This window comes from Pseudophryne corroboree, chromosome 1 (assembly GCF_028390025.1).
Source record: "Pseudophryne corroboree isolate aPseCor3 chromosome 1, aPseCor3.hap2, whole genome shotgun sequence".
Taxonomy (NCBI): Eukaryota; Metazoa; Chordata; class Amphibia; order Anura; family Myobatrachidae; genus Pseudophryne; species Pseudophryne corroboree.
The window spans coordinates 195,652,655-195,665,371 of NC_086444.1; the positions used below are offsets into that span (position 1 = coordinate 195,652,655).

Below are 12,717 nucleotides of genomic sequence, written 5' to 3' on the forward strand. Positions count from 1 at the left end.
TAATCTACTGGGGCTAAGCGATAGTGGTCATATGATAAAATCATTCAGATACTGTATATCACAATTATTAATAGACTTAGGAAGGCAGCATTTTTTTAACGATAAGGATCTCTAGAAAAAGGAGACACTTTCAAATTTGCGATCTGGAATACTGAAAGGCAATACACCTCCACACATGTTACTTATATGCCCCTCAGACCTCACTACATTCCCCTTAAATGTGCGTCAGACCTCTACACATACCAGACCTCTCCACATGCCCCTTAAATGCTCTTCAGACCACCCATGTTTTTTGTTTTTATATATGCCCCTCTGACATTCTCCACATGCACGAAATGCCCCTCTGATCTCTTTGCTATTCAACCTCTTCACATGCCCCTAAAGCCTCATACACACTAGAAGAGAAAGTAAAAGATCTCGCTCAGAAGGGCCAATCTGAGCGAGATCTTTTATAATCTCGTCTAATGTGTGTACATTCAGTGTTGTTAATGATGCGCACTCCCAATCATTGTTAACGACCCCCTCCCTCATCTGAACATGTCCCTGCAGCCGCCAATATTGGCATCGGCGGGGACTCTTTTAGTGTGTATGGGCCTTTAAATGCACCACAGACCTCCCCACATGAAACTTAAATGTCCATTAGATCCCCCACATTCCAATTATAAGCACCTCAGCACTCCTCACATGCCCCTTAAAGGCCCCTCAGACCTCCCCACTTGCCACCAGACCATTCCACTGGACACTTAAATTCCAAACAGATTGACCTACGTACCATCAGTATTCCCCACATGCTCCTTAAATGCCCCCGCAGGACACCTCACATTCCTCTTATATACCCCTCAGACCTCCCCACATACCCTTTAACCACTTCACTGACAATTTTTTTCTCCTCAAAATCGCTCAGAAATTGCCATTTAAAAAAAAAAATACCTACACCTTCCGATGTCGGGATCTTCAGTGTCGGGATGCCGCTGTCTGTCACATGACCGCCGGCATCCCGACCACCGGGATGTCATACCGAACCTCAAAGACCCTGCTTGATTACAGACCTACAGTGTTTCTACATGGAGGCATGTTAATCCGGCCCTAATGTCTTTCTTTGATTCCAAGCACTTTGCTTACAGCAAATGTATCACATACAAATGTACATCTAGAACAGTGCCTAAAAGTATGATTCCATTACAAATACGTCTTGTTTAAATCTCTCCCTCCCCCTCAACAACTGGTGGGTTCCTGTTATTGAGTAAGCATTGGATTATCACCTCCACCCAGCCCTGTTGTTCTATACATTAGGCAGGAGTAGCACTTGTGCTGGTCATTGGATCGCTGCAAATGAGCCATAATTCTCAGTTTCACAATTGTTCTGTAACAGCTACCTGGAGAATAGTTATTATTATAAATAGATTTTTCAATGAAATTATATTTTAAGGCTAATTCCTGGTAATTTTTTAGGTAGTCATACTACAGATGATTTATCTTGGTCCTTGAATGCCTTATCTCAAGTGAAGAGGGCTGCAGGTCTCTGCCTGTTGCTAGGCGTCGGGCGGGGGTCAGCGGGAGGCTCGGCGTCCCTCCTCCTAAGCAAAGGCCGGGACGCACGCCTCCCCGGCGCTAACACTAAAGTTATATGTTAGTATAAGATTTATAGTACCTTTCATATCCTGAACATGTCTTTTATTCCTGTCTGAAATGATGTCACTGATTTCTTCCTGTTTGCAGAACTACTGTAGTTGTTAGGATTAAAACTGAGACAAAAAACAAGGTGATGCTATTACGTACCATTGGGGCCATCAGAAAAAGCACTGACCAAGTATTTAGAAACCTGCTGCATAAATAAAGCATTCCTTTTTCTTTCCCAAGGTTTATTGGCAGTTGACCAGTGTTTTGGATATTCAAAGTGACTTCACTATGACTTCTGGTTGGGTCATCATTCCTGATGGTCAGATTGTTGCAAATATAACCATTCAGCTCCTTCCAGATGATGTGCCAGAGCTAGACGAGACCTATAAGATTCAGCTGACCTCTGTGGAAGGAGGGGCAGATTTGGATAATGACAAAAGTGTGTCGTGGTTCAGTGTTCTGGCAAATGATGAACCTCACGGTGTGTTCCTTTTGGACCCTGCAAGTCAGGCCGTCATTGTGAACAGTGACTTGGGTCGCTATGTACAAGTTAATGTCACTAGACTTGCCGGCACATTTGGCAATGTCACTGTGGAGTATAAGGTATCTTTTGGACAACCAGAACAAGGAAATCGTACAAGGACAATTGTAATGAATGTGCTGATTCCAGATGGTGCAAACTATGGTGTTAGTGCAGTGCCAATCAGTGACCAGGTCAGTATATTCTTCAAGTCAGGTTGTAGGAATAAAATATCTCCTCCTACAGTGTATTAGGAGACGTACTCAGTTTTTTGTTCTCATTTTTATCTACAGGTTTTCCTTCTACCTGGCTTTAATTTTTCTGTCGAGTTGACAAATGTTACTCTGATGGGTATGAGTGCCTTTGGAAAGCCCCATATACAGAAAGGACAAACGCCAACTCCGGTATCAGTGCCGACGAATGCTGCCAATTCAGAGGTATAGTAACAGTGCCTGAACTGTCCATTGCTTATACCAGAGGGAAAACAAGTAGAAGTTTTCATATAGTACATTTCACTGGCAATTAAGCACAGGGGGCCTGGTTCTGAAATGGGCAGAGGAGGAATGACTGCATGCAGATTCCCAATTGCGCTGTCACCCGCAGTTTCCCTCTATCCTTCTGCCTGCATGCCATCCATCTCTGAATCAGGCCCAATATTCATAGTAGCAAAGGAAAATTACCAACGTAATAGGCCCCGCACTGCAAATTGAGATGTTTGACCTAGAGCAGCTGTTTAAGGGATAGTTAACCCCTTGTGAAACAATTAAGGAAAGAGGGTATACAGCGCTATGAACTGGATATAAAAATACACAATTTATTAAGAAAAGAATTGTTGCAACATATCATAAGTACTTATGTAATTTGTAAAAAATATATATTAACAGTAAATACTTTTAAAATTTGTCACTATATGGAAAAATAGGGCAAGCTCAACACAGCAGTTTTAGATAGAATGTTATCACATATAGAAGCCTCACATGATCTCCTGTTTAAAGTCCATGGAAATAGAGCCACAGTCCCAGGGGTGCATTAAACACCTATTAGATGTTGTTAGTCCTTACGGAGTAAGATGCACAGACCTTTGTTGCTTGATTCCGGACATAAGGGTACTATTGAGAGCTTGGTCCTATACTCCTTGTTCGGACAGCAATGAATTCCCCGTTTTTGCAAAGGGTGGACTTCTAGGCGTATTCCAGGATATCTGTGAGATCTGTAGTGGAGGACTTCTTAAAACCGATGCGTTTCGCTGTGTCAACAGCTTTGTCAAGGTCCTCCACTACAGATCTCACAGATATCCTGGAATACGCCTAGAAGTCCACCCTTTGCAAAAACGGGGAAATCATTGCTGTCCGAACAAGGAGTATAGGACCAAGCTCTCAATAGGACCCTTATGTCCGGAATCAAGCAACAAAGGTCTGTGCATCTTACTCCGTAAGGACGAACAACATCTGATAGGTGTTTAATGCACCCCTGGGACTGTGGCTCTATTTCCATGGACTTTAAACAGGAGATCATGTGAGGCTTCTATATGTGATAACATTCTATCTAAAACTGCTGTGTTGAGCTTGCTCTATTTTTCCATATAGTGAAAAATGTTAAAAGTATTTACTGTTAATATATATTTTTTACAAATTACATAAGTACTTATGATATGTTGCAACAATTCTTTTCTTAATAAATTGTGTATTTTTATATCCAGTTCATAGCGCTGTATACCCTCTTTCCGATATTTATAGTACTTGCAGAACATGTAAGGAGGTCAGCTATTGGTTGCTTATCTTCCTGTGCAGCAACAAATTTAATATTATAAGTTCTCAATGTTAGTGCTTATAATTACAGTATTGTACAAAAGTTTTAGGCAGGTGTGGCAAAAATGCTGCAAAGTAAGAAGGCCTTAAAAAAATAGAAGTGTTAATAGTTTATTTTTATCAAATAACAAAATGCAACTTGAATGAACAGAAGGGAAATCTAAATCAAATCAATATTTAGTGTGACCACCCTTTGCCTTCAAAACAGCATCAGTTCTTCCAAACATCTGGGAGAACTAACCACAGATCTTCTGTTGATGTAGGCTTGCTCAAATCCTTCTGTCTCTTCTTGTAATCCCAGACAGACTCGATAATGTTGCGATCAGGGCCGGATTAAGGGCCACATGGGCCTGGAGCTGAAAATATTCAAGGGCCTATTGTGAGAAATGGGGGAGGTGTGATCACTGCTGTTTAGGTGTGGCCAGAGCCATGTGGGCCCTACACTATCGGTTCCAATGTATCTCTAAATATGTAAAAATATAAAAAATCGCATAAATTTGTTTTGAAAAATAGAAATGCAATCTTAATAAATGATTTATAACCAACCATGTGGCCATCTGGTGGCTAGTCATCATCATGCTGCCATGATGATGGGCCTATTTTTATGTGGAGGCCTGGAGCTGGAGCTCCATCCGCCCCATTGTTATTCTGACCCTGGTTGCGATCAGGACTCTGTGGGGCCATATCTTCTATCCCAGAACTCATTGTTCTTCTCTATGCTGAAGATAGTTCTTAATGATATTGGCTGTATGTTTGGGGTAGTTGTCCTGCTGTAGAATAAATTTAGAGCCAATCAGACCCCTACCTGATGATACTGCATGATGGATAAGTACCTGCCTGTATTTGCATTGATAAAGATTGTAATCACAAAGCTGCTGCAAACAGCTTTGCAATTGCAATCCGTAGTGAATTAGGCCCATAGCCTGAGGTAATTCTGTACAATATTTGTAAAAATTTTGTGCATGATTCAAAGTTTGTGTAAATTAAGCCATTAGAAAGCAAAGGTGTCACTGTTTCAGTTGTGCTCAAAAAATGTGGCTATTGAATTCAGATATGGGAAACTCAACCTGTACTGAATCCTGGGACGGTTTTTGCAAATGATCTTTCTCCCTCCCCCTATCAGACTCCTCACCTCTCTCCAGGGGAGAGTTTACTATAGGTTGATTTTGATCGATTTAAAATTGATGGAAATCAGTCAAAATTGATGATGTACTTCCAGGGCCAAAACACACATTTATAAATATTTTAACATTTCTATTAAAAAATCACCTTTTAGTGCATGTGTATTTCAGCGCCTGAAACTTAACATCGATTGAGATCAGTTTTAAATCAATTAAAATTGACCCAAATCGACCTTTAGTAAATTTCCCCACAAAGCTTAAAATGGGCTCTCAAAACCTACAGTACATCTTAATTAAAGCCGCCCAGCTCTCATCCTAACCCATTTCTCCATCCTCCTCGTTCAATGTCCCTCCCCTCTGTGTCGCCCCTGTCTCTCTGCCAGTCCTCTATAGATTGTAAGCTCTCACAAGCAGGACTCAATTCCTTCATTTACTTTTCCATCTCCCATGTATACCATCATCTTCACCCCACTGCCCACAGTGGCACCAAATCTTTGTGTTCAACAGCCGGTTGTATAACTGGATATGTAATAATGCTTACATTGATTGTATGCCATGTTTACTACTGTAAGTCTATTTCATATTTTTTCTTGTTTGCACTGTGGCCCTCTTTCAGGATGGATCGCTTGTGAGATTTACTGTGCAGTTTCCCGCATGTGCAGAGCGGGTCCTGTGTGTGGATCACACTTTGATTGACAACTAGAGGCGTTCTGTGGGCGGAGACTTCCAGTGTTTCTGGAAATGGGGGAGTGTCGTCGCCGTTTTCCGGGAGTGGGAAGACCAAGGTCTGCATCTCAGACGCAGATTTCTTGGCCTCGCAATTTCCCCTGCAACGGCCAGCCCAAGTAAGCTGAGGCTTCCTCAGCTGGCAGTCTGTAGGGAACATTGCGACCATCAGTCGTGATGTTGATTCCAAGCTGCAATGCGGCTGTAGCACTGGGATCGCAAATGCAGAAAGGAGGTGTTTAATACCTCCTACTGCATTTGCATTACTATGGTTCGCATTTGCAAAACTGTGTGCGAGCAATTTTACAAATATGATCCATGCTGAATGAGGGCCTGTGTATGTAGTTTGTAATGTACTGCAAAACTCTTGTGTGCGCCATATAAAGGTTGATGATAATAACACTGGGCCTAATTCAGGTCCAGCTAGTCCTGCACCCCATGCCACAAAGTACCAACACTGGACAGTAGCAGACTGTCAGTGTGGGGCCTCCATTTGTCTGGGTGATGGCTTCCATTTGTGAAAGTGGGGCTGTGATATCACCATTTAGGGGCAGGGAAGAGGCCAGGGATCTTCGTCGTAGGACAGAGATTTCCTGACTTCTGCGATGGGTGGCTTGCGCTGCACCATGGGTGATGCAAGCCACCCGATGGTGAGTCAGTGATCTGATGCTGCATCCTAGGATGTAGGTCGGATCACTACTGCAGCAGGAGGTGTCTGCTTGTAATAGATGCCTCCAGCTGCATCCCCATGCACAGCGTTATCACTGCTTCTTCAAAGGAAGCAGCAGTGATAGTACATCCAACCACATCTGAATTAAGACCAAAAGTAAATTAGGGATGGTTGACAACAGTGGTATGTACACAATGAAACCTTTACTCTTTAAAGGCTTGGGTATGTATACATTTTTACACATTTCAGTGTGCAATATACTGAAATTCCTGCATATATATACACAGGCATAGAAAATGGTAATATTATTATTATTATTATTATTATTATTATTATTATTATCCTTCATTTATATGGCGCCACATGGGATCCTCAGCGCCCAATTACAAAGTACATAAATTAAATTCAATGCAATATAGGACAAGTATAGGGTATATAAATATAGCTGCGGCAGCAGACAACACTGAAATAAGTATCAGGGCGGCAGAAAACTGAGGGATTTGGTGCTGTCAAAGGGCGGATTGAAAAGAAGACAGGTTAAGTAAGAGACAAAGAAGCATATGAGGGAAGAGGGCCCTGCTCGTGAAAGCTTTCATTCTAAAATAGGAGGGTCACACAGACAGGGGTGCCACATATGGGGTAGAAAGTGAGCGTGGGCCACAGAGGGCTTAAGATGAGAGACGACTGGGTTTGGGGAAGAAGTGTGTCTTGAGAGCCTGTTTGAAGTTTTGTAGAGAGGTGGAGAGTTTGAGGGTATATTAGAGTCTGATGTATATTAGTGAACTTTAAATACATTTCTTTCTTGTGCAGGTTGGTTTTGAATCATTTGCTTTTCGACTTACAAATATTACATCAGGAATAGGCCATGCTGTTATATACAGAGAAGGTACTTTTGGTTCCATAACCATAAACTGGCGTTCTGGATATCCGCTTGGCCAGATGCCAAAGAACATCTGCCTTGGTAAAATTTCACCTGAATCTGGTAAGACAAACAAATTTTGTTGTAATGTTAAAGACACTAAAAGTAATTTGGTCTGCAATTTAACATAGCAATTCTGCAGGTGGGAAATCGGAAACTACGTAATTAGAATTTTAATAAACCTCCCCTTAGGGGATGAAAAGGGGGTTGACATAATGACATCATTACCGATGCGTGGCTTGCGTTGCGTGAACGATAACGCCCAAACGGAAAATAGGATTAAAATTTGGATTGCACCTCCGGTGTGTAAATTTAATAAACTATAAGAATGGTCCTGTAGCTTTTTACCGTATCTACTATGGGTACTCTTTGGGTAACGCCAAGAATCATGGATTAATATTTACTAACATTAAGATGTCTCAAATCTACATCTCTATAGATTTACCACATTTTTAACACTCATTTATATGTACAATCGTGAAAATCAGAAACTCCCGTGCAAAGAATGGGTAGAACAGCAAGTATGTTGATATACTGTACAGATGTAGCCACACTCATCATTGCTGCTGCTGTGCCATACAGGCGTCCTAGTCGCACCATACAAATTGGCGAAGTAAGGTGTGAAAGGGTGCAAGAGGATCCACAGCGTGCAATACACAGCTTCACTGCTTGGTGGTAATTGTTCTACTAATGAAAACTCCAGTGCAGTGCTGAAAAGCAGCGGATGGATATGGCACTACAGAATACTGTACGATGTAGCAAGCCCTGACAAGCGGGCCAGTGCACAGTAAATACAGTAGTTATTTTTTTAATACAATAATAATGCAGGGCGGAGTACGAAATAACTTAAATGGCAGGCATCCAGTGACAATATACCTTACAGCTGAACACTCCCCTGGTGCGCTGTATAAAATGATCCCTACAGTGAGAAGAAATGTGAACACAGAAAAAGATTTGCTCAGCATCTCCAGCTGACAAAGAAAAGCACAGTTCAGAGTTCTGTACTGCTCTCAAAAACATTATTACAATTAGTGATAGAGTTGGGACACACAGTAATATAATTTTTTTTTACAATGAGCGACATCACTACTGTCAGTCACTTGTCTCCATGGCTCTCTTGGCATAGTGGTACTGCCGATGGTTACCATGCCCATGAGCTCTGTATATCTGTGTAAAAAGTATCATCCACAGCTTTTTTATAATTTTCCCGATATCAGTTCTGCTATGCTTCGTATACAGACGCAGACATGCACACACATATAAAATCAAAATTAGAAAACAAAAGCTGGGGGGCGTGGCCTGGAGGCTGACTGAACAAGTTGCATGTATATGAGCTCCCAGGGACCTGGGAGTTTAATTGCACTAAAATAGCCTTCCCAATCCTATAATTACACTGAGGGATCAGGTCACCGTCTTGTGCAAGCAGGGAGTTGGTGCTGCGGAGTCGGGGAGCCGGTTTCCTGGCTCCCGCGGACTGCGGCCTGCTCCTTGCTCTGAAGCCGGGGCCTCAATTTCTGAAAATACCCCCGGCCGTGTGAACTTCCCTCCCGGGACGTCAGAAGTACCCGCCGCGACTCTGCCCCTTCTGAGACACCACTCAACCCTACCCAGTGCTCCTTCTTACCCGACGGAGATACTCCGGGACCGGAGGGTGGCTGGACGACGCGCTCCGGAGCCTGGGCGGCGGCCATCTTGAGTGCTGGGGACGTGAGGAGATCCGACGGCAGCGCGAGGGAGACGTCCGCCGGCCCCCGGCTGGATGCGGCTGGCGGCTCTGATTTCGGAGAGGCGACTGCACCATCTCCAGCGGCTTCCTGAGCACCCGTGAGGTGCGGCGGCGGACGGACCATAGACTCGTCAGCAACCCCCTTCCTGCCAGCCGGAGGATCACCAGCTCTTGCTGCGGGTGCCCTCCTGTATACTCGGGACCCACTACCAGTCTGACCCTGCGTTCTGAGGTGAGAGCAGCCCAAGTGGAAGACGTAGACTCCCCCTCCCCTCCCCCCTTCCGGCTCACACTTTGGGCACTTGGAGGGCCTGTGGCATCCCTGCCCCGCTGAGAGTTCACCCATGGCTGTGGGTGTCCCTCTGGGCGGATAGAGAGGTTGGCACGGCCTTCAGCCAAGCCGCGTTTGACACGGGGGTTGAGGGTAGAGGCCCACAATTGCATGGCCGTAGGGTCTAACTTGGCAGACCCAGACCCCAGCACTATCGACACGTTCTTCCCCTGTCTGATACCTTTCCCTGTGGAAGGGCGGCACCCCTATACCAGTACCTGAGGATACCGGGAATTAATTCTCCTCAAGGTATAGCAGCCCTTAGAGGGCACAGATCCCGTATAACCTGCTGTACCAACCTGAGTCGCCCTGGAGCGCTTGAGGTGCGGAGGCCGAAGCTCCCCAGTGTTTCATTTGTGTATAAAGAGGAAGGCTAGCCTCATAGCTATGTCAGCCCTGCTCATGCCAATGTAACATAAGAGGTTTCTCCTACCCCTGCCATTATCTGCGTGATGTCTTAATAGTCCCTGTGACAGTGGAGCCGTCAGATCTTTTCATCCTTTGTGTTTGAAACCGCTGAGCTTTCTTCCTCGGGGCCTTAATATGCCTACAAGACGCAACAAACCGACGAAGCCTGCACAACAGCTGTCATTTTTCAAGTCGTCCCCGAAAATGTCTGGCTCTAAAGATGTAGGGTCCTCTACAAAAGGAGCAGTCCCTCAGGCTCCTCCCCCATTGGAAGTGCCCCTTTCCACATCCGGACCAGCTGCAAGTCTGGACACGGTGGGAGATGGAGATGCCCTCACAGTGGGCACTATGAAGCTACTTCTGTCTCGATTTAAGGAGGAGGTAGCAGCTGAGTTCCGTACCACATTAACAGCTTGCCAACAATCTATAGACGACCTGGGTGGCCGCACTGACCATTTAGAAACTAAAATGGAGGAGGTCGTGGGGTCTCATAACGGTCTATTGGACTCTCATGATGCATTAGAGGCGGAAGTGAAGCTTTTGCGGGACAAAGTCACGGATCTGGAGGACAGGTCACGTCGTAGCAACCTTAAATTGCGTGGAGTCCCCGAATCGGTGTCAAACAGCAGTCTGCACGATTATGCCGTGGCCCTATTTACAGCTCTGTTACCTAAGTCTCCATCGGCAGACTTCCTTATTGATCGGATACACCGGTTGCTGAAGGCCAGAGCGGCCCCAGGAGATGCCCCTAGAGATGTCTTAATGAAACTGCACTACTTCCACGTTAAAGAGGCATTACTGAAAGCGTCTAGACCGTCGTCTGGCACATCCTCGGCCCTTCAAGGGCTTCAACTCTTCGGTGACTTGTCTGCTGCCACCCTCTACAAAAGACGGTCATTTCACCCGATCACTGTGGCCCTCAGAAAGGCTGATATCCCATATCGTTGGGGTTTCCCTACCAAGCTGCTGATTCCCCGAGATGGCTCCACTGTCTCTATCTCCTCCGTAGATGAAGGAACGAAATTGTTGAGATCATGGAACATTGCGGATCCCACTGCAGACTCCTCCCCCCGTCGACTTCAGCAGGACTGGTCCTCGGTGAAGTGAGGATCCCTGCTCTGGGTCGGACTGTTTCCATAGATACTATGTTCCTACTGTTATGACTCCAGTGACTCTCTTGATGTGGTGGTTACTATGTCAGTGTTATCCTTGCCCCTGACTGGGGGCCGTAGTGTGTCGGGGGGGCGCTGAATAGTGTGGGCGATATGCCCAGGTTTCGGAAAATGTTTTACCGATTACAGATTCTGCTAGGCCAGTGGCCTTGTTTTTCTTTTTGTTTGTGCGATGTGCCTGGCGCCTCCCCGGACATAGCGGTTCTCTTTTCGGGTGGTCTCTTGAGATGGTTTAAAAGTCTAATAGGATGTGAGAGTTACTGGACTGCCTTGAATGTTTGATTTCTATGGTCTGCCCACATGTTGGAACATATATGTTCCACCTTATCTGTTCTTACCGTTTTGTTTGTACGAGCGTACTTTTCTCTGCACTCATACTATCAGGATGTTCTAATGTTTTTTTTAATGTTTTTTTTAGTTGCTGGTATCAAAGTATGGCGGCGGGTGGGAGATATGCCACTAACCCCCCCCCCCCCCTTAGCCTACACAGCCGCCACGTTATGGCGACTGGTCGTGATCTCAAGAGAGATCAATTTAGTTTTGTTTGTATTATTAATTTTTTTATGTCTTCCCTCATGTTTTCTGATGTGTTCCCCCCCCCCCCCCCCCCTCAGGTCAATCAGTGTCTGCGTAAAAATTGGTTAGCGAAGTCATTAGCTCTGCTGGAGGCTGAATATGGTTAATATAGTCTCTATTAATGCTAAAGGACTTAATTCTCCCCAAAATAGAAGAGTAGCTTTGAATTACTTTCATAAGCTTAAGGCGCATGTGGTAGCAGTACAGGAGACCCACTTTCAGAGTCGAAATCCCCCTCTCTTTACTAACCCACGTTACCCTATTTGCTATACTGCGAATGGACCCACCAAGAAAGCCGGCGTAGCTCTTCTTATCGCACAACACTGCCCGTTCGTTCTGTCCTCTAAATATGAAGATCCAGATGGGAGATATCTCATTTTAGTGGGTCAGCTTGATAATGTGGAGACCACTTTGGTCTCTTGTTACGCCCCCAATACTAAACAAATCTCATTCCTTAGATCCTTTTGTAGAATTCTCCAGGAGCATACTAGGGGAGCCCTATTGATCCTTGGAGACTTCAATATGGTACTGGATCCCGTTCTGGATCGTTCCCGCCCAACCCGAACCCTTCGTAGCAGTCCGACCCAGGATCCCTCAGGCAAATTTGGTAAATTGCTAGCTGAATATGAGTTATATGATGTATGGAGAGCCAAACATCCTGCAGAGAGAGATTACACTTTCTATTCCCACGTGCATAGCTCATACTCTAGAATAGATTTTGCATTAGCCGATAAGTGGACGTTGGCGGCTATAAGTAGAGTGGATATATTGCCTATGTCCTGGTCAGATCACTCGCCACTTGTTGTAGTTTGGGACATAAGTAAGAGGGTGGTCCCTCATGGCCCCTGGAGGCTAGGTCGGTTTCTTCTTGCCCGCCCGGAGGCTCACAAGGCTATTCAGCAATCATTAGATTTATATCTAGCTACTAACAGCCCCACCGATACATCCGTTTTCACCCATTGGTGTTCCTTGAAGGCCGTGGTTAGAGGTTCTGCAATCCAGATAGCGGCCAGACTTAAACGTGAGTATAGAAATAGATATGCCTCGGCTGAGAGAGAGGCTGCCCAACTGAAATCTGTGCATAAGATTAGCCCTGATAATAAATCCCTCTTTAAGCAAC

At 44.9% G+C, this 12,717-nt stretch overlaps 1 protein-coding gene across 1 annotated transcript in view; it reads left to right on the forward strand.

Annotated features, from left to right (window-relative positions):
* Positions 1–12,717, forward strand: part of ADGRV1 (adhesion G protein-coupled receptor V1) — a 1,000,765-nt gene that overhangs the window by 518,242 nt on the left and 469,806 nt on the right. The window contains exons 71-73 of the mRNA XM_063964002.1: positions 1,861–2,334; positions 2,434–2,577; positions 7,276–7,447. Of these exons, the coding sequence (XP_063820072.1) occupies positions 1,861–2,334; positions 2,434–2,577; positions 7,276–7,447 (790 nt within the window). The remainder of the gene's footprint in view (positions 1–1,860; positions 2,335–2,433; positions 2,578–7,275; positions 7,448–12,717) is intronic.